General features: G+C 36.7%; 1 protein-coding gene across 4 annotated transcripts in view; it reads left to right on the forward strand.

Moving 5' to 3' along the window:
* The window catches only part of ATL2 (atlastin GTPase 2), a 65,208-nt gene that overhangs the window by 35,547 nt on the left and 9,269 nt on the right, over positions 1-20,392 (forward strand). For all 4 annotated transcript variants that reach the window (XM_058551403.1, XM_058551404.1, XM_058551406.1 and 1 more), the window contains exons 3-7: positions 12,627-12,761; positions 13,032-13,136; positions 17,603-17,653; positions 17,956-18,012; positions 19,506-19,598. In XM_058551403.1, the coding sequence (XP_058407386.1) occupies positions 12,627-12,761; positions 13,032-13,136; positions 17,603-17,653; positions 17,956-18,012; positions 19,506-19,598 (441 nt within the window). The remainder of the gene's footprint in view (positions 1-12,626; positions 12,762-13,031; positions 13,137-17,602; positions 17,654-17,955; positions 18,013-19,505; positions 19,599-20,392) is intronic.

The following is a 20,392-nucleotide window of genomic DNA, read 5'->3' on the forward strand; positions in this document are numbered from 1 at the left end:
ATAAAGTATGTACTCTTGTGTCTTTTTTCACTAAACATTAAGTCTAAGATATTTATCCATGTTGTTATCATGTTGTATCAATAATTGTTATTTTTTATTGCTGAGTGGTATTTCATTGGATGAAGATATCACTGTTTACTCCTTCTGTTGAGACATATAGGTTGTTTGTAATTTTTGTCTATTATGAATAAAGAAAGCATGAACATTCTTGTACAAGTCTTGGTGACGTAAGCACTTATTTCTGTTGAGTTTATACCCAGGAGTAGAAATGCTGGGTCATAGGGTAAATGCCTGTTTAACTTTAGTAAGGCACTGCCAAATTTTTTTTCCAAAGTGGTTTTACTAATTTGCACCTCTACTAGCAATGTAAGAGGCTTATAGTTCTTATACATCTTATAAACAGTACTGTCAGTCTTTTTAATTTTAGCCATTCTGATAGGTGTGCATTTTGTTACTTTTAAGTCATCATACGCTATACAGGTTTATATGCTCATAAAACTATTTGCCAGATTTAATGTAGAAGTTTAGCTTATTCATTTAATTATTACTTTAACTGAATTTGCTTTTGAATATTTCACTAATTACAAGTGAAACACTATATGTAACAAGCTGCTGAAATTTTAAATTTTATATTACTATTTTTGCCTATGCAAGAAGCAGGCAAAATTTGATTAGAATTTTAAGAGTCAATAAGGAAAATAAAAATTGGTGGACTTATTTTTCCCCTGAGTATAGAGGTTATGTGGACTGTGGACTACTTTCTTTCCATTGGCATGTTGAATTTTTTTCCCTGCTAGATTTTGGTTTCTGGATTGAAACTAATTTTCTGTTCTTTCATATGCAGGTTTAAAATTAGTGTGAGTAATTTCAATTAGAAAAACTTCACCAAATTTTGCTAAAGCTAGAGGAATAAGAAATAGATGAAATGGAAGAGTCTACAATATATTGTCCAGAGTCCTTATTGCAGTGTTTTATGAGAGACTTTCTTGGTTAACGTTCGTGTATCTATTCCCTGAAAACGTTCTGTCATTTGTAGCTTTTGAAATACCTTTCCAGCTTTAAGCCCCAAATGTATATACTGCCTGTTTTGTAATATCATTAAAATTATGCTGCCTATGTCATCACATATTTCGATTTTGGACTTGAGAGAATATAAATTATTTGTTCCAGAAGATCTTTTCCCATTCTGAAGTCTTTGTTTCTGTAAGTTAAAATTACTATTTCTAAAGTAATTGATTTCATTTAAGTCATTTATTGAAGAATGTCTTAAGTAATGTACTGTTACACATAAGCACTGACTGCTCAACCACTAGCTTTAAACATTTAGGGAGTTAAACAGTCTTGTATAATTTAAGTTCCTTTTATATTAACATTAACTGTTTTGGGAGGAGAAATATTTTTTTTAAAGTCATTAACCTCCTACCTCTTTCCCCCACTCTCCTAGGACAATTTTGCTATTCAACTCCTGAGTTTTAGTTCAAGATTTCTTTGTTCTCACTCTTTGAAACATTTTTTTTTTTTATAACTAATAGGATGCATTTTCTATAGATGCTTTGGAGAATGTTCATTGTAATTCTTTCATCAAGAAACAAGTTTAAGCCATAGGATTTATGCCACATTGTGGTAGTATGTCGACATTTAACAGAATCTCCAGTGAACCATTCTTTTTTCTCCTAGACTTCTGTAGTGTTATGGGGTGGATTTTGTATGACTGGGAGTCTTTGTTAAGCTTGTATACTAAGTGTATTTGATTTTTTGTTTTTATTTTAACAGCTCTATTGAGATATGATTTGCATACCATATAATTCATCCACTTAAAGTGCATAGTTCCGTGGCTTTTAGTATATTCAGAGTTGTGCAACCATCATCACAATCAATTTTAGAACATTTTTATCACCTCAAACTGAAAAAAATGAAACCCTATACCCTTTTAGCTATCATCTCCCTATCCCCCCAATGCCTGCCCCCAAACGCCTTACCCTAAGGAACCACTAATCTGTTTTCTGTCTCTATAGATTTGCCTATTCTGTACATATATATAAATGAAATCATCTAATATGTGGTCTTTTGTGACTGTCTTCTTTCCCTTAAGGTAATGTTTTAAGGGATCATTTATGTTGTAGCATTATCGGTACTTCATTCTTTTTTAAGACTGAATAATATTCTGTTGTATAGATATACCACATTTTATTTATCCATTCATCAGTTAATGGACATTTGGTTTCTACCTTTTGGCTTATGAATAATGCTATACATATTGAATATATATTAATATATAATATTCCCTAACTATATGTAATAATACATTAATATGTATTATAATAATGAATAGTAATGGTATGAGGTAAGGGTTCAATTTCATTCTTTTGTATGTGCCTATCCAGTTGTCCCAGCACCATTTGGTGGAAAGACAATTTTTTCCCTGTTGAATGATCTTGGCACCCTTGGTGAAAATTAGTTGATTATAGACATATGAATTTATTTCTGGACTTTCAGTTCTGTTTCATTGATCTATATGTCTAATGCCAATACCAGACTGTCTTGATTACTGTTGCTTTATAGTAAGTTTTCAAATGAGGAAATGACAGTCTTATTTTGTTCTTCTTTTTCAAGATTATTTGTCTATTCTAGGTCCCTTGCAGTTCTATATGAATTTTAGACTTAGCTTGTCAGTTTCTGTGGGAGGTTAGCTGGGATTCTGTTGCCGATTGGGTTGAATCTGAAAGATCAGTTTGGGGAGTATTGCCATCTTAATATGAAGTGTTCCAATCCATGAACATGGGATGTTTTTCCATTTATTTAAATCTTTTTAAATTTCTTTCAAAGATGTTTTGTAGTTTGTAGAGTTATGTTTTATACTTCTTTTGTTAAATATATTCCTTTTTTTGATGCTATTATAAATGGAATTGTTTTCTTAATTTCATTTTCAGATTGTTCATTGCAAGTTTATAGAAATACAATTGATTTTTGTATATTGATCTTGTATCCTGCAACCTTGCTCAGCTCATTTATTAGTTCCAATAGTTTTTTAGTGGATTCTTTAGAGGTTTCTATATGCAAGATCATGTCATCTGTAAATACAGGCATACCTCATTCTATTGCACTTCGCAGATGCTGCGTTTTTTTATAAATTGGAGATTTATGGCAACCCTGCATTGAGCAAGTCTGTCGGCACCATTTTTCCAACAGCATTTACTCACTTCATGTCTCTGTCACATTTTGGTAATTCTCACAATATTTCGAACTTTTTCATTGTTATATTTGTTAATGGTGATCTGTGATTAGTGATCTTTGATGTTACTATTGTAATTGTTTTGGGTCGCCACAAACCGCGTCCATATAAGACAATGAACTTAATCGATAAGTGTCGTGTGTGTATTCTGACTGCTTCACTGACCCGTCATTCCCAATCTCTCTCCCTCCTCTTGGGCCTCCCTATTCCCTGAGACACAACAATATTGAAATGAGGCCAGTTAACCCTACAGTGGCCTCTTAGTGTTCAAGTGAAAGGAAGAGTCGCAGTCTCACTTTAAGTCAAAGGTAGAAATGATTAAGCTTAGTGAGGAGGGCATGACAAAAGCCAAGATAAGCTGAGAGCTAGGCCTCTTGTGTGAAAAGTTAGCCAAGTTGTGAATGCAAAAGAAAAGTTCTTGAAGGAAATTAGAAGTGATACTTCAGTGAATATGCTAATAATAAGAAAGCGAAACATCCTTATTGCTGGTATGGAGGAAGTTTTAGTGGTCTGGATAGAAGATCAAACCAGCTACAACAGTCCCTTAAGCCAAAGTCTAATCCAGAGTGAGGCCCTAACTCTCGGTAATTCCATGAAGGCCGAGAGAGGTGAGGAAGCTGCAGAAGAAAAGTTTGAAGATAGCAGAGGTTGGTTCATGGTTTAAGGAAAGAAGCTGTCTCCATAACATAAAAGTGCAAAGTGAAGCAGCAAGTTATCTAGAAGATCTAGCTAAGGTAATGAATGAAAGTAGTTACATTAAACAACAGGTTTTCAGTGTAGATGAAACAGCCTTATATTGGAAGAAGATGCCATCTAGGACTTTCATAGCTGGAGAGGAGAAGTCTATGCCTGGCTTCAAAGCTTCAAAGAACAGGCTGACCTCTTGTAAGGGGCTAATGCAGCTGGTGATTTTTAAGTTGAAGCCAGTGCTCATTTACCATTCTGAAAATGCTAAGGCTCTTAAGAATTGTGCCAAATCTACTCTGCCTGTGCTCTATAAATGGAACAACAAAGCCTAGATGAGGGTACATCTGTTTACAACAGGGTTTACTGAATATTTTAAGCCCACTGTCAATACCTACTGTTCTGAAAAAAAGATTCCTTTCAAAATATTATTGCTCATTGACAATGTACACCTGGTCCCCCAAGAGCTCTGATGGAGATGTACAATGAAATGAATATTGTTTTCATGCCTACTAACTCAACATCCATTCTGTAGCCCATGGATCAAGGAGTAATTTCGACTTTCAAGTCTTATTATTTAAGAGATACATTTCGTAAGGCCATAGCTGCCATAGATAGTGATTCCTCTGATGGATCTGGGCAAAGTCAATTGAAAACCTTCTGAAAGGATTCATCATTCTAGATGCCATTAAGAACATTTGTGATTCGTGGGAAGAGGTCAAAATATCAACATTAACAGGAATTTGGAAGAAATTGATTCCAACTCTTATGAATGACTTTGAGGGGTTCAAGACTTCAGTGGAGGAATTAACTGCAGATGTGGTGGAAATAGCAAGAGAACTAGAATTAAAAGTGGAGCCTGAAGATGTGACTGAATTGCTGTAATCTTAGGGTAGTTGCTTCTTATGGATGAGCAAAGAAAGTGGTTTCTTGAGATGGAATCTGCTTCTGGTGAAGATGCTGTGAAGATTGTTGAAATAATAACAAAGGATTTAGAATATTACATAAACTTAGTTTGATAAAGAAGTGGCAGGGTTTTGAGAGGATTGACACCAATTTTGAGAGAAGTTCTACTGTGGGTAAAATGCTATCAATCAGCGTCGGCATGCTACAGAGAAGTCATTCGTGAAAGGAAGAGTCAGTTGATGTGGCAAACTTCATTATTGTCTTCTTTTTAAAATATTGATTGATTGATTGATTGATGAAGATCAGCCCTGAGCTAACATCCATGCCAATCCTCCTCTTTTTGCCGAGGAAGACCGGCCCTGAGCTAACGTCTTATTGCCAATCTTCCTTTTTTTTTTTTTCCATTTTTCTCCCCAAAGCCCCAGTAGATAGTTGTATGTCATAGTTGCACATCCTTCTAGTTGCTATATGTGGGACACCGCCTCAGCATGGCCGGACAAGCAGTGTGTCAGTGCGCGCCCAGAATCCGAACCCGGGCCGCCAGTAGCGGAGCGCGCGCACTTAACTGCTAAGCCACGGGGCCAGCCCCCATTGTTGTCTTATTTTAAAAACTTGCTACAGCCACTCCAACCCTCAGCAACCACCACCCTGACCAGTCAGCAGCCATCAACATCGAGGCAAGACCCTTCACCAGCAAAAAGATTACAACTTGCTGAAGGCTTAGATGATGGTTAGCAAGTTTTAGCAATAAAGTATTTTTTAATTCAGGTATGTACATTGTTTTTTTAGACATAATGCTGTTGCACACTTAATAGACTACATTATAGTATAAACATAATTTTATATGCACTGGGAAGACAAAAAACTTGTGTGACTTTATTGCGATATTTGCTTTATTGCAATATTTGCTTTATTGTGGTGGTCTGGAACTGAATCCGCAATATCTGCGAGGTATGCCTGTAGAAATAGTTCTACTTGTTTTCCAATCTGACTACCTTTTATCTCTCTTTCTTGGCTAGTTGTCCTGACTAGAACCTCCAGTACAATGTTAAGTGCAAGTGATAAAAGTGGACATCCTTATCTTTTTCCTAATAGATGTTTTGGGGAGAATGCATCTAGGTTCTCACCACTATGTGTGATGTTAGCTATAGGAGTTTTTGTAGATTTTTTTTATCAAGTTCAGGAAGTTCCACTCTATTCCTATTCTGCTGGGAGTTTTTTTTTTTTAAATCATGGATGGACGTTAGACTTTGTCAAATGCTTTTTCTGCATCTATTGGTATGATCATGTGACTTGTTTATCCTGTTGATGTGATGGATTATGTCATTAATTTTTTTTTTTTTTTTTTTTTTTTTGCTGAGGAAGATTTGCCCTGAGCTAACCTCTGTTACCAGTCTTCCTCTTTTTTTCCTTGAGGAAGGTTAGCCTTGAGCTAACATCTGTGCCAATCTTGCTCTATTTTGTATATGGGTCACTGCCATAGCATGGCTGATGGGTGCTGTAGGTCTGTGCCTGGGATTTGAACCTGCGAACCCAGGCCACTGAAGCAGAACGCGCCAAACTTAACCACTATGCCACAGGGCCGTCCCCCAGTGTTATTAATTTTTTGAATATTGAGTCTACCTTGCATCCTTGGAATAAATCCCACTTAGTAGTAGTGTATAATTCTTTTTATACATTGTTGGATTCAATTTGCTAATATTTTGTTGAGTATTTTCGCATCTATGTTCATGAGATATATTGGTTTCTAGTGTTTCTTTCTTGTAGTGTCTTTATCTGGTTTTGCTATTAGGATAATGCTGGCCTCATAGAATCAGTTTGGAAGTGTTCTTTCTGCTGTTTTTTTGAAAGAACTTATAAAGAACTGGTATCATTTCTTAAATGTTTGGTAAAATTCACCAGTGAAAGTGTTTGGGCTTGGTTCATTCTTTTTTAGAAGGTTATTAATTATCAATTAGTAGATATAGGCTTATTCAGATAATCTGTTTTCTTTCTTGTGTGAGTTTGGTAGTTTTTGCCTTTCAAATAGTTGGTCCATTCCAACTAGCAAAATTGTGAGCATTGAGTTGTTCTTAATGTTCCTTTATTATCTTATTGTCCGCAGAATTAGTAGTTTCGACTCCTCTTTGATTTCTATATTATTAGTCTTTTCTCTCTCTCAAATTTTATTGCTATTTTCAAAGGACCAACTTTTTGTTTCACTGATTTTTTTTTTTTTTTCTGTTGATTTCTTATTTTCATTTTTGTTGGTTTCTGCTCTAATTTTATTCTGCTTGCTTTAGGTTGTATTACTTTTCTAGTTTCCTAAGGTAGATGTTTAGATGATTCATTTTAGATCTTTCTTCTTTCCTAATTTATGCACCCAGTGCTATAAATTCTCCTGTAAGCACTGCTTTTGCTGCATTTCATGTATTTTCATAAATTGTATTTTTTTTTTTTGTGAGGAAGATCGGCCCTGAGCTAACATCTGCCAATCCTCTTTTTTGCTGAGGAAGACTGGCCCTGGGCTAACATCCATGCCCATCTTCCTCCACTTTACATGGGACGCTGCCACAGCATGACTTGCCAAGCAGTGCATCGGTGTGCTCCTGGGATCCGAACCGGCGAACCCTGGGCCCCCGCAGTGGAGCGTGCGCACTTAACCACTTGCGCCACCGGGCCGGCCCCCATAAGTTGTATTTTTGTTTTCCTTTAGTTCAAAATATTTTAAAATTTCTATTGAGGCTTCTTTGACCCATGTGTTATTTAGAAGTGTGTTGTTTAAATGCCACTATTTTGGGATTTTCCAACTATCTTACTATTATTGCTTTATAGTTTAATTCTATTGTGTTCTGAGAGCCTACTTTGTATGATCTACTCCTTTAAATTTCTTTTAAGGCCCAGAATGTGTTCTGTGTTTTGTTTTGGTAAATGTTCTGTGTGAGTTTGAGAGGAAAGTTCATTCTGCCGTTATTAGATATAGTATTCTATAATGTCAATTAGATCCGTTTGATTGTTGTTGCTATTCACTTCATCTATATCGTTACTGATTTTCTGTCTTCTGGATCTGTCAATTACTGATAGAGGGGTATTGAAGTCTCCAAGAATAATAGTGGATTTGTCTGTTTCTCCTCACAGTTTGGTTTTTGCCTCACATATTTTGATACTTTGTTGTTAGGCGCATACACATTAAAGATTAAGTTTTCTTGGGGAATTGACTCCTTTATCATTATGTAATACCACTCTTTATTCTGATGATTTTTTTGTTCTGAAGTCAGCTCTGTCTGAAATTAATATAGCGATTCTAGCTTTTGTTTGATAAGTATTAGCATGGCATATCTTCCTCCATTCCTTTACTTTTAACGTATGTGTGTCTTTATATTTAAACTGGGTTTTTTGTGGGCAAAAAGTAGTTGGGACTTTTTTAAATCTGCTGTTACAGTTTGTCTTTTAATTGGTTTGTTTAGATCATGCACATCTAAAGTGATTATTGATATAGTTGGATTAGTATCTCTTATGTTTGTAACTTTTCTACTTGTTGTACTTGTTCTTTGTTTCTTTTTTAAAAATTACTCTCTTTTTCTGCCTTCTCTAGCTTTAATTGAGCATTTTATATGATTGCATTTTCTGTCCTCTTTTAGTATATCCATTATACTTAAAAAAATTTTTTTTAGTGGTTGCCCGGAGTTTGCAATATACATTTGTGACTAATCTAAGTCCACTTTAGAATAATATTATATGTTCATGGGTAGTGCAGGTACCTTATGACAGAGTATTTCCAGTGCCTCCCTCCTGTTCCTTATAACATTGCTGTTTCATTTCCCCTATCTATATATCATAACCACGCAATATATTGTTGCTATTAGTACTTTGAACACACAGATGTCTATTAGATCACTTAAGAATAAGAAGAATAAAAGATTTTATTTTACCTTCTAGTCTTTCTCTGACATTCTTTCTTTCTGTATATATGTCAGAACTATATTATTTTCTTTCTCTCTGAAGAACTTTTAACATTTCTTGCAAGGCAGGTGTACTGGTGACAGTGTCCCTCAGTTTTTTTTTTTTCAGGAAGTTTTTATTTCCCTTTACTTTTTTAATTTTTTTTTTTTTTGTGAGGAAGATCAGCCCTGAGCTAACATCCATGCCAATCCTCCTCTTTTTTTGCTGAGGAAGACTGGCCCTGGGTTAACATCTGTGACCATCTTCCTCCACTTTATATGGGACGCCGCCACAGCATGGCCTGACGAGCGGTGCGTCGGTGCGTGCCCGGGATCCGAACCTGGGCCGCCAGCAGTGGAGCGTGCCCACTTAACCGCTATGCCACGGGGCCAGCCCCTATTCCCCTTTACTTTTGTAGGATAACTTCACTGGATACAGAATTCTAGGTTGGTGGCTTTTTCTTTCAGTACTTCAAATATTTCACTCCACTCTCTTCCTGTTTGTGTGGTTTCTGATGACAAGTCCAAAGTAATTGTTATCCTTGTTCCTGTGTAGATAAAGTGTTTTTTGTCTCTGGCTTCTTTCAGGATTTCCTGTTTGTCTTTGTTACTTTGCAGCTAGAATGTGATATGCCTGGTGTAGATTTTTTGGTATTTAGCCTGTTTGGTGTTCTCTGACCTTCTTGGATCTTTTGTTTGATATTTGTCATTAATTTTAGAAAATTCTCAGCCATTATTGATTCTGATGTTTCTTTTTCTCCTTTTCCTCTTCTCTCTCTGGTATTTCCATTACACCTGTATTATGCCTTTTGTAATTGTCCCACAGTTCTTGAGTGGTCTGTTCTGTTAGTCTTATTTTTTTTCTCCATGCATTTCAGTTTGGGAAGTTTCTATTGACGTATCTTTAAGTTTGCTGATTCTTTCCTTGGCTGTGTCCAGTCTGTGGACAAGTGCATCAAAGGCATTCTTTATTTCTCTCACAGTGTTTTTGATATCTAGCATTTTCTTTTGATTCTTTCTTAGAATTTCCATTTCTCTGCTTGTATTACCTGTTTTTGCATGTTGTCTGCTTTTTCTGGTAAAGCCCTTAACATATTAATCCTAGTTATTTTAAATATTATCTTATGTTACAAAATCTGCATCGTATCTGAGTCTGGTTCTGATGCTTGATGTTTGTCTTGCTAGTCTGTTTTTTCTTTTCTTTTGGCATGGCTTGTAACTTGGTTGAAAGCCAGACATAAACTATCAAGTCATAGGAAAAGAACATTTAGGCTTTTAGTCTGAGGTTTTATGTTAATCTAGCTAGGAGATGAGCTGTGTTTAATGTTTTCTGTACCTGTAGGTCCAAGAGCCTTCGGTTTTCTCTCTGTCTTCTGTTGTCTTTGGGTTTCCCTAAGAACTCCTTCTTAAATAGAATTTGTCTTGCAGTTGTCTCAGTTGTAATCCACTGTCATCATATTGGAGCCCTGTTGATGTGGTGGTAAGGTGTGGGGGAGGGGAAGCATTATGTCATTTTATAGATAAATCTCGGTTTTTAATTGGCCTGAGTGTCTGGGATGACTTTCACAAGTGTTTCTTAGCCTTTGTTTTTTCTCCCCTTACTTGAGACAGGAAGACTAGGGGGGCTAGAGTTGGCAAATTGCCCTTTCCCATGGTCAGCTAAAGCTCTGGTAAGGTAGTTTGCCTTGGAGGGCAGGCCTTTGTTGTGGGGATTGCTCTGGGTGTGTATAATTCAGAGTGGTTACTTTCCCCTGGGTGTATTTAAAAATGGTTACTGTTCCCCTCCACCTGCCAGAGTCCTGAGGGAAGTTTTCTCATATCTTTTTTTTAAAATTATCTTATTGAGATCATTAGCATGTAACATTGTGTACGTTTCAGGTGTACATTATTATATTTCAGTTTCTGTATTTCATGTGGAAGATAAACACACAGATAAGGAAAACAGATTGGTGGTTAGCAGAGGGGAAGAGGGTAGAAGGAAGGCAAAAGGGGTAAAGGGGCACATGTGTATGGTGATGGATACAAACTAGTTTTCTCATATCTTCACCTTAAAAACCTCAGGGAACTCCTCAAGGTAAAACTGAGGAAAGTGGAGGCCTGCTAAGACTGAGCCTGCAGGAGTTCTTAACTCTCAGCTTCCAACTATTTGTCCAAATTACCATTTAAGTGTTCCTACCAGTTGCTCCAGCAGCTTCTGCTTCTGGTAAACTGACCTCCCTTCGTGATTGTTTGTATTCACTGTCTGTCCAGGCTTCAGGCTGATGGTTTGCCCTGTGACCTCAATTCTCTGATTTAAGAAAGAAAAGTCTGTTGATTTTCAGTTTGTTCAGTTTTTTCTTGTTGTGAGGATGGTTGTGATGACTTCTTAGCTTTTTACATGGGATGGCTGAAACTGAAAGTCCAGTGGAAGACGATAAAGTCAAATCTCCATGTCAAACCTGAATTTAATAACTAGAGGTGTTTCCCCCTTTCTGTTCTGGTAGCAGTCAAGTACACTCTTTGAAAAAAATTGTGGTTAAAAAATGCATAATGGAATTTACCATCTTAGCCATTTTTAAGTGTGCAGCTTAGTGGCATTAAGTATGTTCATATTGTTGTGCAACCATCACCACCCTAATCCATCTCCAGAACTTTTTCATCTTCCCAAACTGAAACTCTGTACACATTAAGCTCCCTATTCCCCACTTCCCCCTAGCACCTGGTAACCACCATTCTACTTTCTGTCTCTGTGAGTTTGACTACTTTAGGTACCTCATATAAGTAGAATCATACAGTATTTGTTATTTTGTGTCTGGCATATTTCACTTAGCATAATACCTTCAAGGTCAAGGACAACTTTTAACTAGAACATTTTTTTTTTTTTTTTGTGAGGAGATCAGCCCTGTGCTAACATCTGCCAGTCCTCCTCTTTTTTTGCTGAGGAAGACTGGCCCTGGGCTAACATCCGTGCCCATCTTCCTCCACTTTATATGGGACGCCGCTGCAGCGTGGCTTGCCAAGCAGTGCGTCGGTGCGCACCCGGCATCCAAACTTGCGAACCCTGGGCCACCGCAGTGGAGCGCGCGCACTTACCCGCTTGTGCCACTGGGCCGGCCCTAAAGTTGATATATTTTTTTGTGTGTGAGGAAGATCAGCCCTGAGCTAACACCCATGCCAATCCTCCTCTTTTTGCTGAGGAAGACCGGCCCTGAGCTAACATCTATTGCCAATCCTCCTCCTTTTTTTTTCCCCAAAGCCCCAGTAGATAGTTGTATGTTATAGTTGCACATCCTTCTAGTTGCTGTATGTGGGACGCGGCCTCAGCATGGCCTGACAAGCGGTGCGTCAGTGCGCGCCTGAGATCCGAACCCAGGCCGCCAGTAGCAGAGCGCACGCACTTAACCGCTAAGCCATGGGGCTGGCCCCCAAGTTGATATTTTTTAAAGAGAAAATTAAGGCAGTGTGAAAACATTTTAGTATAAGCTATTCTAAGAAAGCAGTGCTGTTTTGACAGCCATTCTGTCTCAAGATTAGTTTTGCTTGTCTGTACAATGAGATGTCAAAATAGCTGGTATCTATATTTTATGATTTTTAAACATTTTAGGAAATCTTTCCAGAATGGGGCAAAAGCGGGTGTGACCTCACTTGTCTAGAAGCCTAGAGAGTGAAAATGTGAGCAGATTTGAGAAGGTTCAGGTTTGGAGGAGACCACCTCTCTCTCAGACAAAGTCCCTCAGAATGGATTTGCGACGGCTTTTGTAACTACTTGTGTAATGTTACAGTGGATTTTATCTTGCTGGACTTACCTTCCTCATCTGTAAAATAAGGAGTGGGTGATTTCTTACATTCCTTTTTAGTTCTTAATTTTTTGTGTTTTATTTTATCTTTGTGCTTGACTTTAACAGGATTCTCAAAGTTGGATTGGTGGAAACAATGAACCATTGACTGGCTTTACATGGCGAGGGGGTTGCGAAAGAGAAACAACAGGCATACAAGTCTGGAATGAAGTATTTGTGATTGACAGACCTAATGGAACAAAAGTAAAATTCCATTTATACGTTTTCACTATTTTTTTCTCCTGTTTTCTTTCTTGAGCTATTTTCTGATATAAAAGATCAAAACGACACAGAACTATTAAGTCTGATAACTTTAACATGTATGGATTATTATGTCAAAATATGTGAGATATTTAACTTAGAATAATTTTCTTGATTTAATTACTGATTTTGGTGCTTATCATTTTATATTTGATTTTCATAGTTACTACTGGTGAATATTTTACTTAGTATTTTAAACTTTTAAATTTCTAGGTGGCTGTGCTGCTAATGGATACCCAGGGTGCCTTTGATAGCCAGTCAACTATCAAAGACTGTGCAACAGTGTTTGCTCTGAGCACTATGACTAGCTCTGTGCAGGTGAGACACGAGATGCTGTGCTATGATCAGTTCAGATGATGCTAATACCTTTCGTCTTCCTCAAAATGCCTTTTGATTGAAGAAAAAAGGATTAAAATTAGAGCTATTTACATTTCTTATTGGTAATTTACATTTCCATGCTTGCTATTCTGGCTCACAATGTGGAATTTCATACTTTGAGTTGTTACCAATACAGCAGTAAACCAATATCCATTCCCTTTGGTTTTTCATCATAGCATCTATGCTTTTTCTTTTTAAGGAAAAGATATTATTGCATGTTATCCTTGATTGAATTCAGGCATATGGCTGCCAAATAAAGTAAGATATAGAATATGTCTTTATTTTTTGGCTAAATCAACCAATTAAACAAAAAATCCAAGTAATTAAACTTAATTTTCTACTCGATATGTAATGACAACTAGTACTCAATTATTTGAACTAATGGAGGCAGAGACATAAGAATTAGTTCATATTTAGCTTAGGAAACTGAAGTGATATTTATATAATAAACTAAGGACTTTTAGCACTTGTTTCATTTAGAAAGGGGTAAAATTCCTTCTGTTTTTCACTAATCCTATACCCAAATTGTGTTTGGTGGTCTCTCAAGTTCTGGTCTCTTCAAGCTAGGCCATCTCTTTTCTGTATAATTTAGACTGATTGGACTAAAATTAACCACCACATGTCATTTTGTATTTCTTGACTTTTTCTTTTCTGAGATCATCTGTGGTTGATACTTTTCTGGCTGAAAGATGGATTATTGAAGTATGGTGTTTAGGCCCAGCTGGTGATGATGTATCAAGAAGTATATTTGCAGGGCCGGCTTGGGGGCATGGTGGTTAAGTTTGCACGCTCTGCTTCAGTGGCCCTGGGGTTCACAAGTTTGGATCCCAGGTGCGGACCTACACACTGCTCATCAGGCCATGCTGTGGTGGCTTCCGACATACAAAATAGAGGAAGATTGGCACAAATGTTAGCTCAGGGCCAGTCTTCCTCACACAAAAAAAGTATATTTGCAAATATTAAAAAAAGTATGTATTTCTCCTGGGATAAGAAATGTTTCTTATTGATGGTGATAGGTGATAGTGCACAGTGTCTTGGAGTTTTTGTAATGCTTGCTGATAATATCTGGAACATATGACCAGTTTCTATAAGTTCCCATTTCTTTACTTACTTAATTTGAAGTATCCAACTGTCAGAGTAGAAAGAAGGTTTGGATATTATTATGAGGAGTATTTTTTAGCCTGGCTTCTGCTTGTTACAGGGCTGGGGATATCTCACTACCAACTAAATGATGCTATTGGGGATCCTCAAAGTCTCTTTTTTACATTGTATTCTCCCTCTTTTTCTCTGATCTTGCAAGGTGGCACAACTGCCATTCCCTTGAGGCAAGCAGAAGCCACATTTTAGTATTTATATTATCACATTATAGCCCTTCAGATTAGCTGGCTCTATGGCTTACCTTAAATTATAATGAGGGAGTTCTCTGTCCTGGAACTTGTACCTTGGTGTTCTCTTGTTGATTTGTTCAACCTTATGATAGTAGGAGGCCTGGTTTTGGACAACCACTTAAAAGCCACTCAGCCTTTTCTTATCTGTAAAATGAGGATTTTACCCCTCTTGCCTATCTCATATATTGTTGTGTGCAGTCAGAAATGAGATCTAAATGAGATAATACGTAAGAAACTGTTTTGTAAACTATAAATCAAGAAGATTAAAATTATTTTTTGTTATTGCTTTCTTCCTGATCTTTGAAGCTGGACTTCTCTTCTTCCCTACATAAGCTGCCTGGCTGATAGATCAATGACAAATTGATCCTCTTGTCATTTATTCTCTCAACAAATAATTGTTGAGCATCTGCTAAGTACAGTGCAGTATGCTAAGTACTAATAATCTAAGATAAACAAATCCTCTCCTGTCTTTGCTATTTGCAACCTGGCCCTGACAATGAAAGGATCTGGACCTATTTTCTAAAAGCAGAGGCTCACGTGGATATGAATAGGTTGGTCATGCTTTTAGGTTTTAAGTTCAAATCTAGAGTTTAATCACCTCAGTTGTTAATTACTTTTTAAGCACCCTGTTTGGATTTAGCTGAGAATATAATTTTAGGTTTGCTGGCCTATATTGGCTGTTTATATTTTTGACCTCAGAGTGATTCAGCTAGATTATCACTTATTTACTGTTAGAACAAATTGTTCTATCTTTGGAGTAACCCTATTTTATTTTTTGTTTTTAAATTATTTTATTGAGGTCCTGTTGGCTTGTAACATTGTGTAAATTTCAGGTGTACATTATTATATATCAGTTTCTGTATAGACTGCATTGTGTTCACCACCAATCGTCTAGTTTTTATCCGTCACCATACATATGTGCCCCTTCACCCCTTTCGCCCTGCCCCCCACCCCCTTCTGCTCTGGTAACCACTAATCTGTTCTTATCCATGTGTTTGTTTATCTTCCATGTATGAGTCAAATCATATGGTATTTGTCTTTCTCTGTCTGGCTTAGCATAATACCCTCAAGGTCCAGCCATGTTGTTGCAAATGGCATGATTTTGTCTTTTTTTATGGCTGAGTAGTATTCTGTTGTATATATCTACCACATCTTCTATATCCATTCATCCATTGATGGGCACTTGGGTTGCTTCCACATCTTGGCTATTGTGAATAATGCTGTGATGAACATAGGGGTGCATAAATCTCTTTGAATTGTTGATCTCATGTTCTTTGGACAAATACCCAGTAATGGGATAGCTGAATTGTACGGTATTTCTGTTTTTAATTTTTTGAGAAATCTTTGTACTGTTTTCCATAGTGGCTGCACCAGTTTGCATTCCCACCGGCAGTGTATGAGGGTTCTTTTTCTCCACGTCCTCTCCAACATTTGTTATTTCTTGTTGTGTTCATTATAGCCATTCTGACGGGTATAAGGTGAAATCTCATTAGAGTTTTGATTTGCATTTCTCTAATAATTAGTGATGTTGAACCTCTTTCCATGTGCCTGTTGGCCATCTGTATATCTTCTTTGGAAAAAATGTCTATTCATATCCTCTGCCCATTTTTTGATTGGATTGTTTGTTTTCTTGTTGAATTGTGTGAGTTCTTTATATATTTTGGAAATTAACCCCTTATCGGATATATGATTTGCAAATATTTTCTCCCAGTTGGTGGGTTATCTTTTCATTTTGTTCGTAGTTTCCTTTGCCTTGCAGAAGCTTTTTAGTCTGATGTAGTCCTATTTGTTTATGTTTTCTTTTGTTTCCCTTGCCTGAGTAGACATGGTATTTGAAAAGGTACTGCTAAGACTGATACCAAAGAGAGTACTGCCTAGATTTTCTTTTAGGAGTTTTATGGTTTCAGGTCTTACATTCAAGTCTTTAATCCGTTTTGAGTTAATTTTTTTGTGCGGTGTAAGATACTGGCCTACTTTTGTCGTTTTGCACGTGGCTGTCCAGTTTTCCCAACATCATTTATTGAAGAGACTTTCCTTTCTTCACTATATGTTCTTGGCTCCTTTGTCGAAGATTAGCTGTCCATACATGTGTGGTTTTATTTGTGGGCTTTCAATTCTGTTCTGTTGATCTGTGTGTCTGTTTTTCTGCCAGTGCCGTGCTGTTTTGATTACTATAGCTTTGTAGTGTATTGGAGTAACTCTATTTTCGTAGACAAAAGTTATTTCTTAACAGAGGTGACATATGTGGACACCCACTTTTCTCCTGTGGTGGCCTAGGTCACCTTTTAAAGATCTGATTCAGAAGGACTGGATCTAGTGAGTCTTTTCTCCAATTTCCCTTCCTTGAGAGTACTTAGACCTTCTATTATCAGCTCTGGTCTAAATGCGATGGGGGAAGCCTCCTAAAAAATTCTTGGCAGGGCACCAGGGCCACCTACTGTTATTTTTTTCAGCTACTACAGGCTGGTAAAATTTTCATGTTAATAGTTATTTAGACTGATGAGTTTACTTAAGTAAAAAGAGAACTGTATTAGAGTCAGTGGTATTCGAGGCACCCATCAAATAATTATGAACTATATGTTACGATTGTACCAGGGAGGAATTTATCTTTGTAGAACTATGCCCCTCACATTCATTGACTTAGAAAAATAATTGTAGAAACAATCTTTACTTTTTTTAAAGAAAGAGATCATGTCATAACATTAAAGACACTTTGAGAAGGAAAAAAAGAAACTTACTACATAATACACTTTTTTTTTTGTCTGCCGCTTTCTAGGCCCCATACATGTGTATTCATGATTTTTGCATAGTTTACCACCACTGCTTCCCCCCTTAATGTTTTATCCTGACTGTTGTTAGGAAAAAAGAGAAAATTCTTTTCATATGCCACTAGTTAAGATAGTGGCTAAGTGATTCATTTGTACTGAGGTATAAAATAGCCTTCATTTCCACCAGTAAAGTTATATACAGCTGAGTATTCAAAATAAAACACTAATAAAAACAAGTTTTTTTTAACAGGTGTATAATTTGTCTCAGAATATTCAAGAAGATGATCTTCAACACTTGCAAGTATGTATGTCTCAATGTATTTCAAAGTATTGAAAATTAAATTCCCACTTTATTGTGACTTTATACCTAGAAGCCTATAATATTGTAAGAAGATTGAATATTATATGACTTTAAACTGTTGTACAACTTCTTAACTGGAAGAAATTTTAATATACACCCAGACTGTTAGGCAATTAAATGCTTGGCTTTCAAATGATTTTAAAGGCTCTGACATCTAGTGGTCTGATATAGATAGAACAGCTTTACAGATGTCTTCTTTCAATCTCTTTGGGAGCATTATTTTAAATAACTTGATTTAATAGTTATTTACAGAGTATGGCAGACTTGCAATGGAAGAAATCTACCAGAAACCATTTCAGGTAAATAAGTATTTTATTATTTTTAAAAATTTACCTATGAAAAGCTATCAAGCCACCTCATCTTGTAGCTCTGAAAACATGAGTATATTACAATAAACTCATTTTTAGCAACAGATTCAGCAGAGTTTAAATTAATTTATGGTTGTCACCAACGTATCAGTAGTAGGCTAATGGGATAGGAAATAGAACAAATGAATATAGATTGATTAATACTTTTACTTAGATTAAGAGGTTAATACCGTTTCTCTTAATTAGATGTTATTTAATTCCATAACTTTAGACAGTCATGTAAATTTCTTTTATATGTGATAAACTACTACAAAATATTATAGGTTTCTTTTTTGTGGTATGTTACAGGTTAAGGTTAGTTTTGTTATTCCTTATTTTGGTTTCATTTAGAAAAGTTCCAGAATTTAGTATCTCTCCCCCTTCTCTACTCCCTCTATCCCCATGTGTTTTTTATTCCTTTTAAATCCCAGGTACAGAATATTAAGTCAGAAATTAACCCAGGTAGAGTTATTTGAGAAGCATATGTTCTGCTTGCTTCTGTGGAATCCTATCATGACAGAGATTTAAAAAAAAAAAAAGCTAATTTCAGATAGTTTCTTTTTGGAAGTAAGTGTAATTTATAAGTTGACATTAGTATGATTTGGTCAGTTGTGTTATGGTAAGGGAGAATGACTCCACCCTGTTTGCTTGTCAGTCTGTGAAATCCTTCCTGTGTGACAGCATTGCTGGTTATTCTTAGCGTTAGTGGGTTTACATTGATTCTGCCTCAGTCTTGTCTGGCTCAAGTGATCACTTTCATGAAATATTTTGGGCAGGTTATGGCTTCATTTTGTGTATATGGATGAAATGTACTCTACTTGGCCTCTATCAGTTTTTCTGAATTGGGATAATTTTTCCACCTAGGGGACATTTGCCAATGTGTGGAGACATTTTTGGTTGTCACAGTTTTGGGAGGGGAGATTAATGCTACTGGCATCTAGTGCATAGAGGCCAGAAATGCTGTCCGACATACTACAATGCACATGACAGCCACTCACAGCTAAGAATTTCCTGGCCCAAAATGTCAACAGTGCTGAGGTTTAAGAAAACTAAGCATATACAAATAAAAAATTCTGTGAAAAGAGTTAGTTGGTCTAGAATTAGGTTAGTTGATCTTCTCTTTATATGATCTTGACTTAAAATTATGATCTATATGCCCTGATATACCTTTTGTTCATTTTTTAAAATCCTGTATTACTGCTTGTGGTGACTATACACAGTGAGGTTCTCAACTGGAGGCAATTAATTGCTTGGTATAGGGGCTGGGAATGTTGTTAGTTTAGGTAGGCTCTTGATATAACTGAGCAGTATTAACCATTTGGTTACTATACCTTTTGATAAAGGTTGTTTAGGGGAGTAAGGGAGGCTTCAGTTGTTAAAGTAGTGATTTTTTTTTGTAAAATTTTGTAAGAAATGATTTCTAACTTTTTTTTTTCTGTTTATAGACATTAATGTTTTTAATTCGAGATTGGAGTTATCCTTATGAACATTCATATGGTTTGGAAGGTGGAAAACAGTTCCTTGAAAAGAGATTGCAGGTAAGCCCGTATTTGTTAGAGAGGAAAGCGTAAGCACCAAGCCGGGTGAAGGAGTGGGCTGCCTGCACTGCTGCTTAGACTATAATCTCTAAATGTCATTGGAGTAAATTGAGTATCCCAAGTTACCCAGATGACTCCATCCATTATGGGTGAAAAGTAAATTGGTAGCACTCCTGCCAAAGAGGACAATGCCCTCAAATAGAAATTAAGGAACAAATATTTCTCTCCAGAATCAGCTGTCCCCTCAGTAAATCAATAGTCAAAGGACAAAAGTTTGAAGGAGACTAACTTGTTGATCTACTTAAATTGCATACATGTCTCTTTCTGGCCCAGCTGAGCTTCTGAACATTTGGGGCAGGCTGGATAATATGTGTATGGATTGAACACAGATGATGTGAGACCCTTTCTCCAAGGAATGCTCTCTTATAATTGTTGTTAGTACCATTGAGTCAATTCCAACTCCTACTGAGCCTGTCCGCAGAGTGGAACCCTGCCCTGTCTTTTCGCACCATCCTCTCACCTTCCGGTGCTGTATCAGACAATGCTCCGCTGCTATTCCTAGAGTTTTCATGGCAAATTTTTTGGAGAGGGATGGCCAAGTCTTTCTTCCTAGTCTGTCTTAGTGTGGAAGCTCCACTGAAATATGCCCACCATGGGTGACCCTGTTGGTATTTGAAATATTGGTGGCATGGCTTTCAGCATCACAGCAACACACAGCCACCACAGTATGATAGCTGACAGATAGGTGGTGTGGTTCCCTGACCAGGAAATGAACCTGGGCGGTGGTGGTGAGA

Source organism: Diceros bicornis, chromosome 12 (genome assembly GCF_020826845.1).
Source record: "Diceros bicornis minor isolate mBicDic1 chromosome 12, mDicBic1.mat.cur, whole genome shotgun sequence".
Taxonomy (NCBI): Eukaryota; Metazoa; Chordata; class Mammalia; order Perissodactyla; family Rhinocerotidae; genus Diceros; species Diceros bicornis.